This window comes from Vidua macroura, chromosome 7 (genome assembly GCF_024509145.1).
Source record: "Vidua macroura isolate BioBank_ID:100142 chromosome 7, ASM2450914v1, whole genome shotgun sequence".
Lineage (NCBI taxonomy): Eukaryota > Metazoa > Chordata > Aves > Passeriformes > Viduidae > Vidua > Vidua macroura.
Genome location: NC_071577.1, coordinates 6,139,185 through 6,161,067, shown reverse-complemented (window position 1 = coordinate 6,161,067; position 21,883 = coordinate 6,139,185). Strand labels below are relative to the sequence as shown.

General features: G+C 47.9%; 1 protein-coding gene across 2 annotated transcripts in view; it reads right to left on the bottom strand.

Moving 5' to 3' along the window:
- The window catches only part of ERBB4 (erb-b2 receptor tyrosine kinase 4), a 577,762-nt gene extending 562,498 nt beyond the window's left edge, over positions 1–15,264 (bottom strand). For both annotated transcript variants that reach the window (XM_053982239.1, XM_053982236.1), the window contains exon 1: positions 15,171–15,264. In XM_053982239.1, coding sequence (XP_053838214.1) covers positions 15,171–15,264 — 94 coding nt within the window. The remainder of the gene's footprint in view (positions 1–15,170) is intronic.
- Positions 15,265–21,883: the final 6,619 nt, after the last annotated feature.

The window sequence follows — 21,883 nt, the reverse complement described above, 5'->3', positions numbered from 1 at the left end:
GAAAGAGCAGGCACCTGCTGATATGAAACCCCAGCACATAATAAAAGTAGGGTTTTTTTGCTAGATGTTTTACAAACTTCAAAAATCAAACACCCCAATGAGAAAGCAATGAAAAAAACCATCTAGAGATTTAACAGCAAGTGTTACAAACAGAAAGATGTACAAAAGTACATTTCCTTTAGTCTGCTTTCAACCAGTACTCTTAAAGGCCTTTTACATTTTCCCCCTTTTATTTAGCATATACTCTTATTTGCAAGAAAACCTCCAAATTAGCTTAACATCACCATAAATTCTGACAAATCCAAGAGATGAAAAAATAACCAACTGCAGAGAAGTGGTCTGACTACACTGCACCTCATTATTGTATAAGCTCTTCCTCCTTCCCTCCCCACCCTCAGTCAAAATACTTCAGCCTTCCAAACCAGTGTCTTTTGCCAGTTCAGAGCTTGGCTAACTACACTTCCAGGCAGCAGGAGGAAGACACAGGCTCCACTCTGGGATGCACAGTCTGCAGTAACACAGGCAGTGCAACCACAAAACTTCGGTGTCTCACTGGTAGACTGCTTCCTGCTAGCACCAGAGCAACTGCAAGCCAAGGTCAATTCTTTTCTTTAATTCCCTTCTTTCTCACTTTTTTTTTTCTTTTTTCCCGTGGCATGGGAAGAGAGCTTAGTTGTTTCTGCATGGATGCAAAGTGAATGAGGCTGTCGCTTCTCATTGCAGTGCTATTTATTACAGGTCGCTGACATAATACAGCTTCCCCCTATGCAAAAAAAAAAAAAAAAAAAAAAAAAAGAAAGCAGGCAGGAGTTCTTGAGCATTGTCTCACTCACTTCTTTGAAGAGAATATATGAAGAAGTTTAATTTATTTTTATAGTGATCTTACAATGGAGATGCACCTGCTTGTTTTCAGAGGCTTCCAGCTGAAAAAGTCAAGTTTCCTTGTCAGTAGGAGGTTTAAAGAATCCGCACACACAATAGAAGAAGAGAAGAACACGTCAGGAAAAGAAACTGCAAGATTAACAAGACACACTGATGAAGAAATTCACTGATACTGAAATCAAGGGTGGGGACAACAGGGGGAGTATTACAGACTTGCTCCCACATAAGCCAGATTCACTGTAAGGAGAGAAGCAGGGTAATAAGAATTAAGCCCCACATCCCTGGCTGGTGAAAATCTTGCTGCAGCAGAAGACCCATTCCCAAAAGAACGTCTGGTTTAAGAGTTGGTTCTGGCCTCTCATCATCAGCAGTTCCTCCCAATTTAATTCATAGTTTCAGATGAAAAGATTTTATAGATCTCTGTTCTGTCTTGAGATGAGCTTGCCTAGAGCTTCATGCAATAAATTGATGATGAATCAATTTTCCTGCGCTGTGCTTTGTAGTCTGCTTTTTTTCATACAGCTCTGAGAGCTGTGTATAAAATACCTCGTTCCTTACTTGTTTTTTAAAGATAGGCTAATGTCTCTGAAGATCAAGAATATCCACAGTCTATTTTTAGATTGCTCACAGTAAGCCAAAACTGCCCTAATAAAAACATCTTTTAATTCACCTGTAATATCTTATTACATGGCCAGATTAAGAGATAAACCAGTCTGTACAGGAGGCTGTGGAAGTTGTAGTGGTGACTCAGGAAGAGGCAGAGGGACCCAAACACGAGTGTAGAAAGGCTTTGCATGCTCCCAGTGGGACTGGCTTTCACCCCGCTCTCCCACCGTGGGGTCGAGCCTGCCAAACCACCGACCCCACAGTGCTTTAAGTCACACAGCTCCAGAACAAGACAGGGAAGAGAGCAGGTCTGGCTGCTCCTGGATAGCACAATTTAACCCCTTCATCTGCCTTTTCCCACAGCAGTACCTGTGACAAAGCACAGCAGTTGCTATGGAGCAAGGAGAGCTATTAGCAACTCTGCACTAATGTAATATAATTAGTATTATAATTTCCACAGCACATTTTGTTATCCCTTCTTATCCTGGAACGCTTTATGGGTTTATACTTTTACTCAGAAGGCTGTCCATCTCATGAAGCTGAACTGACACCATGGACTAGAAATCCATGGCTTTGGAAAGCTTACAGGTCTTCAGAACCACGTTTCCCACAGCAGAAAAGAGAGCAGGTGGTCACCAATGGCCACAAAAACTTTCCCAGCAACATCTAAATGCTCTAGGAAGCCCAGCAAGGCCAACCCCACATTTAACATCACAGAGCCAGCAGCTACTGCCCACAAATCCCCTATCCAGCTCCCACCTTCCCCAAAGGCTGATGGGTCCTATACAGAAGAATAAAGAAAATGCAATCACCCACACTGGAATTTGAAAAGACTGCCTGTGTATCCCACAAAAAGTCAAAGGATTTTCAATTTATCAAAGCTGCCAGGACAGAGCTCAAAGAGCCTCCTGTGCTCTGACACCACTCCCACTCCCGGCTGCCTCTTTCAAATACCCTACTGGGGCAATCCTCCACCTGTGTTTTTGGCTGCAGCTCAACTACAAACTGTGCTTTTCTGACACCATCTCCCTCACCCTCTGTGGGTGTGTAACCCTCATCAAAGCTACTGGGAAGGCGCAAGGAAGAGTTTTGCAACCTCTGTTTTATAAGCATGTAAGACATAAAAGATTTTAGTTTTGCATACAGCAACCTGCAACTCTCTATTCTTTCTCCCCATAACCTCCCACAAACACCAGCCAAAATGAATTAAATGCCACACAGACACAAACAAAATTAAAATATAATGCTCGTAATTTTGGAGTTTTGCCTTGGATCTTTCCACCGTTTTTACAGCATTCATGCTAATGTAGCGTGGAAAGGAAAAGCAGCTTGTTAGCTTTTGCTTTCTCTTGCAGCTCAATTGCTGAGGCTACCCAACACACTCCTACTCTTATTTGCTCTCCTTTCTACCATATCTCAAGCTGTGAAATTAATATGCACAGAGGACATAAACCTCTGGCTCAGGAATAAAAAGTGACCTTAATATGCTCCTGCTTAATCCTTCTCGGGCTCAGCGTACCATCGCTTTGGGAAGGCAGCCCAGCATGAAACCAAGGTGCCACCTCGCCCTTCAGCGAGAGCATCCTCCCCACATGCGCACTGGGGGACTCCTTGCGGAAAATCCCTCCTTGGGAGGGAGCAGCACCGCAGCAGGAGCAGAGGTACCAGGAGCAGCACACTGCATCCACACTTGGACCACTAGCAGCTGATCTGATGTGCAGATAATCACTCCAGCCTGCTGATTCTCAGGGAAAAGCTGCAGGATTTGGCTCAAAGGGCCAGCTGAGAAACCGCTTTTGCTCTTCAACCCACCAACACAGCAGCAATGGCACTTTGCACAGCAGCACCCACACAGGCAGTGCCCCACGACACCGCTGCCATTGAAGCTGTGAGGAAAAGCTCCATTCAAAGCATTTTAAATAAGAGAGATTTATTTTATAATGTCCTCTTGTGCTCCCCTCTCCACTGCCCCAGGTCAGGCCTGAAGGCTTTGCCTAGCCTGTGGTTTCAGCTGTTCAGAGTTTCAAAACTCTGAGGTCCCAGACAACGACAACAACTGAAGGTTTCTGCCAAATTTAATTTTTCAGGCATGAGAAAGTGCCAGACTGAGCCCTAAAATGTGCACAGTTAGATGATGCCACGGGTGGCAGCAAGGCTCCCTGCTCTATGAGAACAACTTGAACCACAGCATTACCCGCATGCCAGTCTAGAGAGAAGCACAAGCACACACCTTTCTCTAAAGGTACAAACAAGTACTCCCTCCTCAGAAACAGCACCAAATTTTGATAAAAAATCACCACCACCTCTCTCTGGAGGATAAAGCCTACACACATTGAGCCAGTTACACAATTATGCTGGATTTTCAGGAAACAGAGAATTAACATATGGAGTGGCAACAGAGACAAAAAGCCTTGCCCATGCGAGCACCCAGGGACTGTGCCAGAGGAACAAGTCTTTGCACTAACAGCAAAGTGATGACTGTATTTCTACAGATTCCTCAGTTGTTACTTTGAACTCTTTCATTGAAAATAAGTGTTTTGACAGCACACCAGATAAAAAAGGAAAATAAAAGCAACTCTGAAGTGTATGTGAAAATACACACATAAAATATACAAATCAAACTATCTTCTTTTGCCACTGTGAAAGCATCACATCAAATGTCATCAAAACAGTAAACTCCAGAGCAATTTGTTCATATGTGTGTTAGCAGTTCTTAAATTCAATGCATGCATGGGTGTAATACACACATTCCCCTCACAATCTTGTCAACAGTTATCACAGATCTGGAGCACAAAAAAGCGGAGCCCAAGGGCGCTGGACTTACTCAGGAGCTTGTTTCTAACACAGGTGAAGACTAAATCACACCAGCCCCATAAAAGGAAGATACCAATGGAAGGGTAAGGAGTGACAACACAGCCATCTCCAGAAAGCCACGTTTTCTACCATGAATATTCCACGCCCAATCTGCAAAATAGGTTAATTCTGCATGCAAATGGACAGTTACACATCTAACTGACCATTTGTGCAAGCAATTACACGTGCGATTACCTGATTGCATAATTGCGTGGGCCTAATTTTCAAATTGGGTCTTACATTTTCTGTTGAAGACAAATGCTCTATTTAATAAATAGATATTGAGTGGTTCTGAAGCCCAGTCATCCAGACCTACTGACCCTAAACCAAACATTGAAAAAAGATATTGAAATGTGTATTTACCCAAAAAAGAGCATCGTGTAACCCTGGCATAATGCAGTACACGGCCATCAAACTGAGCCCCAAGTTTCTCTGCTGAAACTTTAGTCCTTTAAATTGCAACTGAGAGCCAAATGATGCCAGGTATCTCCATCAGAAGCACTGGAAAGTTCCTTATTGTAATTCTTTCAGTGAAAGACATCTGGGGCTTTCTCGCTACTCAGGATGTATTCTGGGGAGGAAAATCAAAGTACAAACACATTAAAAGAAACCTATTCTTAGCAAGCTGGTCAGCAGCTCATGAGTACAGTTTCTTTAGACAAATCCTGAAGATAAAGTAACATCCAGCTTTGAATTATGAGGTGATGCAGGGTTTTCTGCACATTATCCAAGCGGTTGATGTCCCAGGCCTTTGCATTGCTGACCTCTAGGGAGAGGTTTTTATCTAAATTTAATCATCCTCAACTATTTTCAGCTAATCGTAAGGAGTATTTTTCTTTTATGGAATAATCCTAAATACCGTCAATTTTCCTGTGCATGTCAACCCCAAGTCTCTATTTTACATGTCAAGCAAAAGCTCTGTAAGATTAGCTGTCAGAGCCTGCGAGTTTTGGCCAAATATCAATTTTCTGTGTGGATGATGCATTAAATTTAAGATGCTTGTTGCTACTGGGGGCAAAGGAATATAGAAATTACCAAGCTATTTCTGACTTACAAATCCATAAGTAATCATATTGCTGGAAACCCAAACTTGGTGGGAAAGACATTAACTAGAGTGTTAAAAACAAAGACTACCAGTCTGAAGTAGTCACTGCCACCTCACTCAAGAAGCACATCAGCAGGATGACCTGATATCACAGTCCCTGAGCCACAGACACTTGCAGAGATCCAGGGAAAAGCAACTCCAATTCCCTCAGAGAGCCAGGGAAAGCAATCCAATTCCCTCAGGCATTTTCATTATGAAGTTCATCCCCCACAGCTATACCCAAACCACAGAGGACCTGAGGTGGCCTTTGCTCCTCTCTGCCCTTCCCTGATACTTCGGATAGTTTTCTATATTTACATTTACATATCATTTACATGGATAGTTTTCTTTATTACATCTCCACAAGACACTGAAGTCCTGTGTTGTGTGGCACCCAGATACACTCTCCTTAATATCACTAAGCCAGGCTTGTGTCATCAAGAAAACACGTTGTTGTAGCACTTCATACTGATGATTCCCAAGGAAAGCTTTATTTTACCCACCAGAATAAGCCTCAGACTGAGCCACCAAATAAACAGGGGGTTTGTTCCAGATACTCCTAGAAAAACAGGCATGCTGCAGTTCATACTAGTTCTTGGGGAATTTAATCAGCTGCTGGTTTAAGGAACACACATAAGATGAGCTTTGGTGATCTTCTGCAAGAGTCAGCTGGGACCCCAGGAAACCCTGGCACTTTGGCTCACATCAGCACTACCCAAATTGAGGAGTAACAAGCCAGGTAGCAGTGCATCCCTCCTCCTTGCTGGCATTGCTCCAGTGCTCATCCTTCACCAGCCTGCAGCAACACTGCCTCATAAAGTACTGAAACACCATCCGTGCCCAAGAGAAACACCAGAATTAAAGCTCAGGATAAACAATGAAAACCTGACACTGGCCCCAAAAGACAACACAAATCTAAACCTGACAGGGGCTACCCAACACAAGAACTCAGTCACCAGTAAGCCAAAAAAGATGAATTCCCAAACACCGATGTCAGGAATGTACCAGGAGTTGATGTCATTTCATTACATCAATGAAAAAATCAATCAGACTAGATCCAAAAAAACCCCGGAAGGAAACAAGTGTCACAGCAATTCTCACAAAGCCTGGAACAATTTGAACCCTTCCAACACAGGAAAAGCCCAAGGTACAGAGTGTTGGAGCAGAAGGTTTACACCCACAAGGACAAGATCCATCTGGGACAGAGAGGACCTACAGAAATCACACACGCTCTACAATCTTTTTTTGCAGAAAGTCACTATTTGCCATGTTTTGTCTCATTTCCATGGGCCTTCAGCAAGAGTGGGATTATTCAAATCAACAGCAACATCTGGCAAGACTGTTTTCCAGTATCAAAGGACACCTCCCCAGTAATTGCTGTACTGTAGCATGAGGCATAGCCCACATATTTTAATGCCTTAACCACATGTTGTGGCAGCAATTGGACCAAAGCTATTAAGTCTTAACGAATCCATGTTTCCATCGCCAATTTCACCAGCAATATTTGCAAGACACTGCAAAACCACAATTCAATCAGCCCCTGTATAAAATACTACAAAGGGTTTTAAAAATATGGCTTATAAAAACAATCACTGGAATTTTTCCCCTATTTCTTAAGCAACATGAGTTTTGACTTTTCTCTGAATACAGAGGAGCTAAAGATTTTTTCTTCTTCTTTTCGTGAAGACTGAGAGTCTCACAATCCAAGATACTGGATTTAAATTAACACAAAGAAATTTGCAGCAAATAACACTGTGTGGATCTGTTTGCTATTTTGCCTTCTGTTTTTGGAAGATTAGGAATCTCTTCCTGTCCCCAGTCTCTGGCTACCACAAGAAAGTAAAAGCTTCTTAAATAATCTTTTATTAGCAATTTTATTAAAGGTTCAAGCTGAACACCAAAACCCTTGGACAGCCAGAAACATTCAGCACAGACCTGATTTTGTTTCCTTTCTAAGAAGCTGGACCAAGGCAGGGAAAACGTGAAGCATCACTACAGTTGTTGGCTGCTCCAGAAAGAACCCCCCACCTGTGCTGCAGGCACCACATTACTTACACAGCAGCTGCTTGTTATATCGTGATATAATGAAGTTTCACAGTGGCACGTGAAGCAACACAAGAAACAAACCTAGCCCAGGATTTCAGTGTGTTATGCAGCACGAGGGCGACATAAATGCTGTACAAGTTATCACCACTATTTATAGGCTCTAATAATTCCACATTTTTCTAATATGATCTCCCCAACACAGAGTGCAGCCCCAGGTGACACCAGGGCTGCACAGCTGCGTGAGCTGGCAGCATTTTAAAACATGTTGCACAAGAGGATCCAAGCATGTATGATTTTAAGAGCACTTCAAAACTCCAGGAGACAAAGAAATACTCTATGCTGAGAAATCCAGGGAGAAACTCGCAGTGCTGGCACAGAAGTCCTCCTGTGGCTAAAGGAACAGACAAAGGAAGAGAGAAGAGTGGCAATGACTCTCTATTTGTTTTGAAAATTTCCATTTTCTCTTAATGGGCTATTAATTCCCTTGTTCCCATGAGCTAAGCTGGCTCTGGGAGGAACAACTCCCAGCTTCCACCACCAAAGCTCCCCACAGAATGAAGTCCCCACACGCTGCACCGGGTTTGAGTCAGCTCATGGAAGAAGTGAAAGAGCAGGGATCGAACCTCAATTTTCTAAACAAAATTAGCTGCACGCCATTCTGTTTGCATATCGGTTTCTCCCACTCACGACGTGCTAATTCAGGCAGCAGTCGCTGCGGTACAGAAGGATGGCTTTCAAATCAAACAGCTACATGCATTATTTTTGCCTCTGTCCTACACAATTCCATGGCTTTTTCCATACACTCCAATGCATATGCCCTCTGAGCATTATTAATAGCTGCTGAAGAATATTATCTGCCTACCAATCACTTCAGCTTCCTACTTAATGGCAAGTACGTTTTTAGAGCATCAAATATATCAACAGGGACAATGGTTGCTAAATTTGAAGTCAACAACAACTGGAAGACGTTAGCTACTTCATTGGTATTTTTACATGCTTGCAGAAATATCTCTTGAAATAAATGAGCCTTTTTTATCCTTTCAAAGAGATAATAAAATAATACTGAATTCTAAATACTGTCACATATCCTCAGCAAACAGCAATTTAAATTTAGATAAATACATTTTTACTGCCAAAGATAATGAGCAAAAATAACTACAATTCAACTTTGCATAGGGGATTGGATGACAAAAAGACCACCTTAAAATGACAGCTGGCTGGCAGGCACAGTGCAGCCGATGAACACTCACCAGAATATGGACAATCTTGGAAAAGGGGTTAAAGCAAAATAATTCTTAGGAACAAATGCTTATCATTGCATCTGGCTGCGACATTAACCTTAAAAGACTACTAAAATATTCCATTAGCATACTAACCACGGTACATAAACTTTTATGTTTAAAATGTTCAATATTTCAACGTAATTTCAATTAATGGAAATTGAACGTTGGGATATGTATCAAGTTAAGTGTAATGGTTTTTCTTCCTGTGCATGCACCAAAGCAGCTTCAACCTGCCCGTACCAGCTCCTGCCACGGGAGCCATGTCCACAGGAGAAGGTCCTCAGCAGCTCACAGGGCTTCAAATGAGCCAAACACCTCCACTAATCTCTTCTCTGCACATTCAGCTCTGCACACCAAGGTTACTTAAGCATATGCTGAAATGCAAAGCGTGCAAGCACATCTGCAATATCTGCTCAGGGACCTCAGCAAGAGGCAGCAATCGAGAGGCGCCTGCCCCCTAGGAGAGGCTTTCTTGGGAAAAACGGGAGACAAAGGGATGGAAGCACCATTTGGAGGGTCACAGCGGAGCCAAAAGAGCCAAGCCACAGCTGAAGTCAGTAAGACAGGCATAGGTTTCAGAGCTATATCCAGTGTATCGTCACCAACCTGGGAGAAGAGAGTGTCCTGCTCTTGCAGCCCAGGCTGTGCCACTGTTTCACAGTTTTGGGCTTTTCCAACTTTTCCATAACCCAATTTTGTTCAAAAGGGGTTTTTGTTTCACTTCAGTTTTTTTCTTACAGCATGCAAGGTTTTTTATTCAACCTTCCTCTGGCACGATCCATTCCCTACATGAATCACAGTCGGGAGGGGTGAGGAAAAGAGAGAGGTCAGGTATCACAACTCTCTTTAATAGACATTTATTAGGCAGTTTAGTCAAGCAGCTGCAGGCAGGGGGTCACATAATGCCTTGCAGTGCCACAGTAGCCTCTGCACACAAATTTAAAGCCCATCAGCAGCACATCCCACAGCCCAGCTTCCTCCTCAGTTCCTCAGGGAACACAGACTAGGAAGGAGACTTGCCTGCCATGGGACAGCTCAGATCCTGGCACCACAGCCAGCACTGCTCTGAGCTTGGTGTGGTTCCCAGTGGGATTTTGGAAGATTTCTGCAAGCTCTGTATTTCTGTAAGCTCAACAGCAGCTGGTGATGAGACACAGGAGCATGTCACCATGTGACAAGAGCCCACGTTGCACTGCTGACTTATTAGGAGATTAAGAAAGATCAAGCTATAAATGCCCATTCAGTTATTGTACATGTAGCTGCACAGACATTGGGAGAGAAAGGAGCTGAACATAACATGAGTATAATCTTAGAAGTCACTAAAAAGGACTTTACAGGAACACTTATACAATGACTGATCATTTTTTTTATAGTTCAAAAAGAACTGTATCTGCTGAAAGTCTGAGGCTTACTTTGCCTTTTATTTACTTGATTTTCCTACCTCCTCCTTTGTCAGAAGCTAGAGTTTATAGGCTTCAGGCATAGAAACAAAAAGCAGTTACCACCAGAAAAGAAAAATATTTCTTGATACTCTTTGCAGTATGAATTTCTATTCCTCATATATATTTATATTCCTGGTATTCAGCAGAAGCTTATGGTGTGACCAGTATGTGCTCCTGCAGTTTGAATTATTGACTTTGCTGCCCAAACATCAGCCAACATCAGACCCTCACGAATTACTGATGCACGAGCAAATATTCATCTGTCGTGGACTTTGCACACCCTTTATACAAAGTGGGAAGAAGGACAAGTTCTCCTGGCAGGCTGGGAAAAAAAAGAAAATAAGGAGATATATATAGCAGCAGCTGTTCAAAGACTTCAGGAGGCTTGGCATGTGCCCATATGCCCAGCAGAGGTAGCGGACAGTAGAAATGAGACCATTTATCACGTGGACACACAGCTCATCACAAGGGAACTGCCACCGAGCACGGCTTAAACTGCTCCTCCAAAACAAGAAGTCGCTAAACAAACATTAACTAAAGTTGCTGAAATGATGAATCTCTCTGGCAGATTGCGTACTCCCATGGGATAATTCAGCTTGGGCTACGTGGGCACACATAAAATCCACCAGCAGCCTGCACTTGTTCGCAAAAGAAAAACCTTTAAGTCAGTGAAAATCAGAGCCTGTTGCACACCCCGAGGACTTGTCAGCACACAAGCGATTCATGGGAAACAGCCCAGCTGCACTCACCTGCCTTCGCTCCTGCCACAGTAAAAACCAAATCCCAGGAACAAGCCCCCTCTCCTTTCCCAGCAAAATTGCCTCAGTGCATTGAGAGCGTGTAGAGCCCACAAGGGCAGACCTGGCTTAGCTGTTTCCACGGAGCTGCCATCACTTGCCCGTGGTTTTAAGAGCACAAATGCCTGGTTGCACAGCACTAAACCCCGATCTGCACAGGCAGGACACAAAGTTCAGAAGCTTCCAGGGAACCACCCTATTGCCCCACACCAACCAACATGTACTGGCTCACCCTATCTGTCCTAAGGAAATCAGGAGGGGGGTTGTTGTCATGCAAAAACACAAAAAAGAAATGAAACCTATGGGCTTCATCATCTTTTTGAGCAAGTGTATGTACTGCAGAAGGACCATCCGATCTGAGCCTGTGCTGCTGAGTGACTCTCCATCTTCTATTCTCTTTCCTAGCTTATCACAACAGGTCCTACACTATTAGGACCAAGCACTTTATTCCCAGGTTGAACTCATTCACCTCCAGTACCCAGTCATTGGTCTGGTATTGACTTACTGTTTATCTTAACAAGCCGTCCAGGAGAAGTCACCTGAGCTCCTCTGGTTGCTCATGTTAAGCACTTCAGTGTTTGGGTCACTCTCCCAGCGTGCTCTTACACCTCCCCTGTCACACATGCAGAGGCACAAGAGGTAGGGACATGACTCCAGGGACGGCTGATTCCCCGCTAGCCACCTAAAAAGCTGCTCCTCGGCCTGGGAAAGGGGTGTGGAGGAGAGCTGAGCAGGAGGACCAGAGCCTGGGAAATCACAGCCCCAGCTCCGGGCGGTTCGTCTTCATGCCGGGAGCTCCTGGGGGCTGCTGCCACCTAGAGATGCTCACAGAGCCAGGCTGCAGGCTGGCCACTCTGCAAGCCCCACCATCACCGCCCAGAAAATGCTCAGCTCCCACCCCAGCAGCTCCCCGGCTCCGGCCAGTGACCCACGGAAAGGTGTTTCTCGAAAAAGCCTTTGGAAGATGGGCATGCTCTGGATCACAGGCTGTGCTTCCAGATACAGGGCGAGCCAACGTGCTGCGGTTTGCTTAAATTCAATTGAAAAACAAACCAACAGAAAACCCAACCAAACTAAAACCCCCTGAAAACTAGAATAAAACATTTAATTCCATTAAGGTGTGTGGCTAATGCCCTTCTGGAAAAGTGAGGGGACATTCCAGAACAACTTGGCATTACGGTCAGGAGTCCAATGCAGCACTTGGGGCTCAGCCAGGAGCACCCACTCCGTGCTGGGCCCTTTGCTGCCATGGACCAAACGTGCCTTTTTTCTGCTTCCCATCCCACTTCACTACCGTGCAGGCTCAGGAAAAAGGCTTCCCCCTTCATGAGCTGCTACTGCCAAGCCTCATTTGCTTTACTCATAAGGCATGTATTTCAGGTCCTTATTATTACTGTTTTCATGTTAATTACAAGCACAGCTCCTAGTGCCAAATTCCATACACATAAACATCAATTACCATCTCTTTTTTTTAAAAGCGAAGTCACAACTCAGTCACTGGGGCACGCAGCAGCGCCGGTCTCGGCGGGGCAGGTGCAGGCACGGAGCCGGCGTGGTGCAGCCCCGTGCCGGAGCTGCCCCAGGATCCCCGGGGATGCCCCAAGAGCGGCACCAGAACCAGGCTCCTCTGCCCTGCAGCAGCGCTGGCTCGCAGTGCTCTCAGGGGACACGCAGGGACAGCAGCAGGCTGCCCTGCCCACCACGCAGAGATGTCCCCACAGACACCTGAAGGGCTGTGTGGCACGGGAGGGACTGCCAGGAGGGTGAAGCCCACAGCAGCGCCCGCTCCCCTTTGGTGAGAAGGCCCAGACGGAGCGACCCCCGTGCAGGGGCCAGCCCCTCTGATGGCAGTGACAGGCTGAAACTCCCAGGCAATATTTATCGTGCCTTTGCAAAGGCACTCAGAGCTCAGCCTAATTTTAACCATCAAATAGACATCGTGGCGGAATAAACGGGAGAGGTGCCAAGGAGGGCTGTAGCAAAGGAGAGGAGCTGCATCTCTCTGAAGGCGTGTGGCATGTCCCATCCGACATGGCCCAGAGAGGAGTAAAGGCATGAAATTAAAGACTGCCCATACATCAGCCTGAACACGCTTCTCACTGGGAAATAAAAAAAAAATTTAAAAAGGAAATAAAAGAAAAAAAACAAAAAAATATTTAAGTACAGTTATTCTCAGAACAGTTGAATACTTCAAACAGGACTAAGTTAATTCGGCTGTAATTATTTAACAACTCACCAACCCCACATATCAGAAAACGGAGTTAATTTATCAGCTATTTTCAAGCAGAACAAAGACTCGCCAGCTTCCAGGTAACAGCCCAAGCTGTTTGGCTCACGTGACCCCGACTGAGCTGTGCACTGCAAACATTATATGCCCAAGCACGGAGACAGAAGAAATCAGAAAACCCCAACGTGTTTACATATTTACACACAGGATAATGAAATCCAAAGTTTGGCCAAGAGATTGCCTGCATGAGCAACGGCATCACCATCTCTCTCAATGCACTGAAAATGAGGGCAGTGGCCAGAGCCCCATCTTATTGCCCCCAAAAGTCAAGAGAGCCCAAATTCTGGGGGGTCCTAAATACTTGCAAATCATGGCTCCCTGTCCAGCCTGCCTTGCTGTTCCAGCAAGCACCAAGTAGCAAGGCTCAATCATTACTAGCTGTCAGTGCTCACAGCAGTACCTAAACCCCTCCAAATAGGAAATGTCACTCCAACCCCTCTATTTTAATAAATGGATTTTCTGTTTTGCACAGTGCAGGGCACAGAGGCTTTTCAGCAGCACAGATCCAGGAGGCTTCCCCAGAGATGACAGGAATGCAGGCGAGCAACCCTGGACCGATGCTTTTTATTTTCACTGGGGTATAAATCCAGCAATGGAGAGTCTTTGTGATCGTCCACGCCAACAGCCCGGTCCGAGCGGTGGGAAGGATTGCTGGAGAGCACGGGAGCATCCCAGTGGGGACGGCTGCTGCCCAAAACCGGGGCAGGCTACGGGAAAAGTGTGAGACAGAAAAGTATCAAGTGAGGCGAACAGTCAGGCTGCCTGTAAACAGGGAGGCAGGCAAAAAGGTACAGAGAAGCAGCGCCTGTGAAACGAGGAGTGCCATTCTTCTTCAGCGGGGATTTACCGATTCAAACCGCAGGAAGAGAATATACAAAAGAAAGCAGCAGCCCAGCATTTCACCCCTCCCGATTTCGAGGGTTAGGAAACAATCACACAGCGAAGAAGTAAACTGTGTCCCAAGATCAAAAACCGCCTTCAAAGCCCAGTCAGGCAGGCAAAGCCAGGACACGCTCCTTTCGCTTCTCACCAAACGCATCCTTCCTTCTCTCTGTTACATAAAGCCCCAAAATATAAACTAAATTGTGAGAACGAGGAGCTGTTGCACCAATACCGCCCAAACAGCATAAATTTTGCATCACCGGGGAGGGAAGGGAGAGGAAAAAAAAAAAAAAAAAAAAAAGAGCGAAGTTACAAAGACTGAAGGAATTTCCTTTTAATGTTTTATTCACAGCAAAGGGGCGATGCAGCGGGGGGCGATTCCCCGTGCCCTCCCCGGGCGACTCAGCCGGCACAGCTCGTACTACGGCGGCAGAAAGCGCTGCTTGGATGCCAAGAGGAAAACAAAATTCAAGCCAACGCCGCAAGTTTCCCTCCAGAAAGTTAAAAATTCCGGGCAGACCCTGCCGGAGGAAAAAGCGTCTTTTCCAGCGTTAACTTCCAAGCCGCCCGCTCGCCCTCCCCCGCGCGGAAACACCTCGGCCCGGTGTTTACGCTGCGGGGCCGGGACACGCGGCGCACATGAACGCACAGGTGTACGGGGCACGAACGCCGCCGCGTCCGCCCGCCGCGCCGCGATGCGAAGTTCGGGAGCGCAGCCCCGTCGGGGCGGCAGCGGCACCTGCGGGGACACGAACGGCGCCCGCCCGGGGCTCCGGCGGCAAGGGCGGCCCCGGGGCCGGGCGGCGACGGCGAGCGGGGACACGGAGCGCTGCTGCGCGGGCGATCCGCGACCGCCGGCTCCGCTCCGCTTCCCGCGGGAGGTTGTCGCCCTCTGGCCGCCGCCGCTCCGCGGGACCCGCACGAACTCCCGCACCCCGCGCCGGGCACCGGGACACGGAGAAGTTGTCGGGAAGGCGCCGCTCCCGACGGACCCGGCCGCTCACCCACCTGCCTGCGCCGCCGCGGCGGCCCGCGGGGCCCCGGCCGCCGCCGCCAGCACGCAGCAGCTCCACCACAGCAGCCCCCCGGCCGCCGCCGGCATCGCGCCGCCGCCGCTGCCTCAGCGCCGCCGCTGCCTGGCCGCCGCCATCCCCCGCGCAGCCTCCGCGCTGCCGCCGCCGGCTCCCAAAAGTTGCCGCCGCCGAGCCGCCGCCCCCAGCGCCGCCCCTCCGCGGGCGCGCCGCGGCGCCGACGGGGCGGCCGCGCCGCTGCCGGGCCGCGGGGCGCTGCGCCGCCAGCACGCGCGGAGCGGAGCGGCGGGAGCGCGACGAGGAAGAGGAGGAGGAAGGAGCGAGGGGGGTGAGGGAGGAGGAGCGGCGGGACGGAGCGAGGGGGCGGGCGGGGGCCGGCACCGCGCGGGACCGCCCCGCGCCCCCCCCCCACACACGGACGCTCCGCACCTGCGGAGCCGCGCGCGCCCGTGTCCGCGAGCCGCTCCCGCCCTTTCTCCCCGCCCCGCCCGGCCTGAGGGGCAGGTGCGCGCCCCGGGCCCTGCGTGAGGGGCGGCCGCGGAAACACCGGCGGGAGCGGGCCCCCGAGGGAGCTGTGCCGTGAGGTGGCACCGGGAGCGACCCTGCTCCGGGGGGCCCAGGGACACCTCCCGACACAGCCCCCCCGAAACAGCAGCGGCCCCAGTGCGGGCTGAGCCCGTCCCAGCGGCGGCCGCAGCTGAAACGTGAAGAGCATCCTGGGCAGCGTGAAGCGCTCCCGGCTCCTCTCCGCTGTGGGACCCCCCCATGCACTTCATCCGGACAAGGACATGGCATGTCACCCTCCTCCCTGGGTTCTGCCCCGAAACACCCGCTCCCGTGAATGCTCATAGCCGCTCATGCAGTGATGGGCACCCCACCTGCGCTCTCAGCACCAAGGTGAGTGTAGGGCTTCCCAGCGCTCAGCCGAGGCAGTTGGGAAGCTTTGGGGTGGAAGGGCTGGAAAGGAGGGAGAGAGGTTTTAATGGCAGTAGGGCGGGTTGGCAGCACCTTGGAGATCACTCTTCAGTGTGGTGGTGGGTGGACTTGGCACTGAAGCAGCTGATGAGAGCCACGTTTTCCAGCCTGCCTGCAGCTCTGTGGGGCACAGAGGTGTAATGGCATCTCCCACCAGTGCACTCCCCATCTTGATGTCACCTGCTAGCCTGATGGCACCTCCTAGGTGCTCTCGGGGACAACTGCAGTGCCAGGGTCCTGCAAGCATCAGCCCAGTATCCCCAGCACAAGGGTGAAATGCATATTCATTACCATCCACCCCAGCACAAGGGTGAAATGCCGACACAGACGCCCTCCCTAACAGATCCAAGGGAACGGCGTCTCATCAAGACTTGTCTTGGAAAGACAGAGAGTGAAAATCTCAACGTCTCATCACAGGTGGGAGACAGCAGCTGCCATTTATCGCTCTTGATGAGTTGATTGGCATCCTCAGTCGTAACTGAACACTGCAAGTGCACAAGAGAAGAACACCTTCAATTCTTCGCTTCATGTCCCCAAAATGTGTGCCCTGGGTTTTGAAGCCTGCTCACCCCAATCAAGCCCTTCTGGATCTCACCAACATGAAGGAACTCTCCTTATGCCTTTCCAGCTGATCTGTGCAGTACTTCTTGGGGTACTTCCCAGTGACTTCCCAGCGATGCTAACAGCTTTACCTGGCTTGCATGCCTTTAAAAAAAAAGAAGAAAAAATCCCCAAATCAAGAAATGACTTTAGGTCAGATTATTGCTCTTTGGCCAAAGAGCCAGAAGTTTAGCTGGAACAAATTAGCCAGGCTTTGCAGAAAGGAGGCTGTAAAGAAGGAGGTGTTGCCCTCGGGGCTGCATCCCACTGCCTACATCAGCAGTGGCCAAGGGGCAGTGAAACTGGCAGGCAGAGGCAGGTGAAAGCAAAGGCAGCCAGGAAGCAGAGCCCTGACATGCAGGGTCTTCAGCTTCTTCCTTAGGGTTTTCCCTGAGAACACCACCTGGGTGAGGCCAGCAGGAGAGGCTGGGAGTCAGCCCGTGCCCTTGCTGAGCAGATTAGCAGCAGTGCTGATCACCCCTTCTTGCCACCCCCAGGAAAGAAGCGTGATCCCTGCCTGGAGCAGAAATGGATCCAATAGGAGGCTGTGAGGCGAAACTCGCTCAAATATTGAACTAGAAAAATTTTGCTCGATCTGCCTCTCAGTAAACAGTGACTAATTGCTCTGGCTGGAGTTGCTGTACCTTCTAGATTGGAAGGTGCAGATGGAACAACGATAGTGAAGACTCCTTACCTGACACCGGCTGTACATTAATCACGAATGTTTGCTATGCAAATCTTGTCATACAAAGCAATTATTGCTGTTCCCATACTGACCTCATGTTTATTTATTACATGAGCTCTTTATTTGAACCTTGTCTGGTCTCTCTTCCCATATAAGCGTATTAATATGTGGCTTCCAAAGGCACCCAGCTGAGAAATTGTAGATTTATTTGTGGCGTGGAGGGATGGCACACGACACGCTGACTGCAATGCAGAGCTGAGAGGCTCAGCTCTTACACCAGTGGCTCTTCATGCAAAATATTCTCACCCCGAGGTCTCTTGCTGGGATGAAGGACACTTTCCAACAGCACAGGCTGCGACTCCGGGTTTGCTCTGACACTGCAGTATTAAGCGATGGTTAATGGAGACTGTCAGCCCGAGGAGCCGCGCAATAAAACTCTGCTTGGGCTTCTTTAGGGCCCGCTCAGTAAAAGTAAAATTTTACACAGTGCTTCGTCCTTGGCTTTGTCACCTTTGCCTACCTCCAGAATGATGAGTTGCAAATAGATTTAACTGTGCCACCAAGTAAGTTGCAAGTGCATTTTTGAATGTGGTAGTGGTTGGGTAGCTGGAGTGATGGGTGTCTTCAAGCACCGAATATTCTCTTGCCAGAAGAATTTTCTCCACGTGATTTAATGTTGGGCAACACTGGCATCCGGTGGGCAGAGGGTTTCCTCCTTAACAGCTTGTGGCAGCTCACTCCCTTGATTTTGTCCTATGTCTTCTCAAGATGATCATTAAATGCAATTTCTACATTAATCTGGGTTTTGTTTTCCCCCTTCCTTCAGTTAGGCTTCACAGCAGGCAGAGCAATGTATTGCCTTTTTAGTGTTTTCTTTTAAACACACCCTACTATACAGTCTGGGGTCTTCTGAAGTCAGCTGTCCCTCCACACCCATCAGTTTTGTTATGCAGGGACTCTGCCTGCCTTACACCGCAGGCAAGTCTCTGTTCCTCCCTTGAGGGTGACAGGAAGGGTCTCCATGGTTCTTGCTTCAAACCAAACCCTCCTCTCTGACCTCTTTGGGCCGCTTCCTTGTCCACAAACATTATTGGTGCTCTTTTGCTAGGGGAAACTGTAGAAAAGCCCCCAGAGCCTGAATGAAATCAAATCCCTCTTACACCCCTCACCCTTCCCTGCCTCTGTCACTGTTCTTTCTTCTGCTCTCACCTCTGCTTTCAGCTCTTCCCAATGTAGCATCATTTTCTGATGCAATTAATTCTTATTGCTTCCAAATCATTAATAAAGCCAGTAATTAACAGCAGGCCTGACAATGAACCGAGCAATGCCACACTGTGTACTTTTGCCCCTCTCCAGCATCACCCCTTCCTTAGAATCTCGGCTGGCTTTCCATCCATTCGACAGCTTGCATGCCCCAGTCAATTTGAAATATTCCTCCCCCCCCCAGTATTTCTCTTTTATGGTGCAGCTGTAGCTTTTGCTAATTGTTCATTAAATGACTGTCCTTTTTTTTTTTTCTAAAGCAATATTTTTCTTGAGAAGTTGAATTTAAAAGGGGCCATAAATGACTAATAGTAATTAATAAAAATGAAGAAATAATTGGGCAATGTCTTTAAATGTATATGCCTGGAGTCAAACTCCTAAATCCCTGTTGCTGTTAGATCAGCTTGGGGTTTTTATTCTCCCCGAAGGAGCAGCAGTATCCAAGACTGTCAGGGAATACTCCAAGTGATGGAATCACTCTCCAACGACCCCAGAAAGCTGAGGGCTGGGAGTATGTGGTGGACCGCGCTGCCCTCCTCCCTTGCTGACAGGAGGATTGGCTGTGCCAGGGCAAGAGGGGCTTCAGGGATCTGGTGGACAACTTGATCCTCTTGAAAAACTTCGCCTTTAACCCGTGGAGAGCCCTGCTACTTCCACAAGACTGTTAGAAAGGGATTACACATTTAAGGGCAAGAGAGTTACATTAAAAAAAAAAAAAAAAGCAATAAAAGGCTTTTGTGGTTCAGGGCATAAATCAGCCTTTTACTGCTTCCCCTTGCAGGGAGTGCAGCCGCAAGCGCCTAACTCAGGGATTTTTATATCTAGTGGTGAAATATCTGGGGGACAGCAGTGCCAGGGAGCAGGCACAGGACCCTGTGTCTGAGTCAGCACTGCCCAGCCAAGGATGCTGCAGCATCCTGCTGGCTTTGGGAGGGAGGCTGAGTGTGATGGCATGGAGTCAGGGACACAATCCCGTCGTGCAAAGCAGGACTTGGAAGTGCACAGAGATGGTTTTGAGGGCCACTTCACCCCTGCTTCCCTCTCCTGATGATAATTAACTGCTGGTGGTTTTCCTTTGCCAGTGTAGACTAGCAGAAACTCAGCTCCACCTCCCCAGCTCATTAAAAGGTCTCGTTTTACGAAGTAGCACAGCCATCCTAACCAAATGTGTGCTGGCTAATTGCCTTCGGTGTGAAATTAGGTTTGTGGTTTCTGTGGGATCAAGTGTGGCTTCCTCCTCTCCTCCACAACCTCCTTGGTTGTGTTCCCAGTCGCTGATGAGCATTTGATATGCAGAAAATCCCTCCCTTTGGGGCCAGAAACACACATTCCAAACCCCTGGCTTTGCTTACACCCAGGATGGTGCAGAGGCAGGAGGATTGGAGAAGCTGGGACGTAGCAGAGCAGAAAATGCCAAATGGGGCTGAACCTCAGCAGGCAGTTTGGGAGCTGTCAGGCTGGGTAGGTATGAATGCCCTACATGTAGGGCACTAGGTCAACATGTCACTTTGGAACACTGCTCCTTGCAATGTCAAGGGGGACAGAGCTGGCCACTGGGACACATCTAACCAGCTCTGGGCCCTCCTGCTCACTGGACCAAAGGGTATATGCAGCACAGTAGTAAATTGTTTAGCTGAAAGCATGGGAGAACTTGTGCCTTGCACTGCAGCATCTTGTGTCATTTAACAAAGCAAGCGTGTGTCAGCTGCAGTGACAGAGATGCTCCTTGTCAGCCGTGCTGAACGAGAAGCCCTGGTCCATTAGGCAACACGTGTCAGAGTGCGCAAAGCTGGAAGCAGGCATCTCTGCTCAGAGTGAGCGACCCTGAAACAAATACAAACACTTGGTGTGAGAGAAATATTCAGTTGGGTATCCTCTTGCCTGCCAGCACAGCCTCACACGTGACAAGCAGCCAAAAGCCCATGCAAGAAGAAAGCTTGTGCAAGAAAAAGATGACTTCTCACCTGCAAACAGCTGAGAGCCTTGGAAATACCTACTAGCCCACCTCAAACTGATGTCAAGACAATTATGGGGGTTTCTTTATAAGTGCAGGCTTTTCATTTGACACCTGGAGAAGCAGAATGAAAAATAGAGGCTCCATATGTGCACAGCCAGGTGAGCAGCTCTTTGGAAGTCCATGGCCTTTGCAGATACCTGTGGTGAACATCTGTGGGGAGAAGGAGTGGCATGGAGGTGTCCCCACCTCCTCCAGAGGTAACTCTGCTGCGTGGCCGAGATCCCCAGCTCCACGTTTCGAGAAGTGGGACCTACAATGGGAGCAGTGTGGAGCTCAGCTGTGTTTGCAGGACTTCTGAGATGATATCATAACCCCAGAGGCAGAGCAGAGTGGAGCTCCAGGCAGGCAGAGAGATGTGAGCTCAGCCATTCACTGGGGACAGTTAATCCAGTATCAACACTGGGCCCATTGTGGGGTGGTGTAATGCACTACTTTGTCTTTTTTTTTTTTTTTTTTTTTTTTTTGTGTGTGTGTGTCTGTGGGGTTTTTTTTTCAGAATTATTGTTTGAGGAATAACAAAAATTTCCCTGAAGCACAAAGAAGAGTACTCTGGGAACCTGAAAGAAGCCACCCAATTAGGTAATAGAATAAATATCTTATAAAGACAAAATTGCAGCAGCAGTCAATACAACACAGGCTTCATAATTGTATTTTATGTAACTAAAGGCTGGTCTCAAGAAAACATTTTAGACCGTACTTGGGTTTTAGTGCTGTTTATATCTCATTCATAGCAAAAAGATTTAAGTACACTCTCAGTTATTATAAGAGTCCTAAAACATGCCTATCTTGTCCACTCTGAATTAGAGTATTATATTGTTTTGTTTTTTTTTTTTCTCCTCCTCCTGTACATATCAAACTCCTTGGCAACTTCCTTTTCCAAGGTCCTCACTTACATTTCACAGAATCATAGAATAGTTTAGGTTGGATTTAAATGTACTTTCAAACCCCCTGCAATGAGCAGGGACATTTTCAACTAGATCAGGTTGCTCAGAAGCCCATCCAACCTGACCCAGAATATTTCCAGGGCTGGGGCATCCACCACCTCTCTGGGAAACCTGTGCCAGTGCCTCACCACCCTCATTCAGCCCAGTAGAAGATGCAGTATTTTTCCTGTCACCCACATGCAAAAACATGGGCGTTTTTGTTTTCT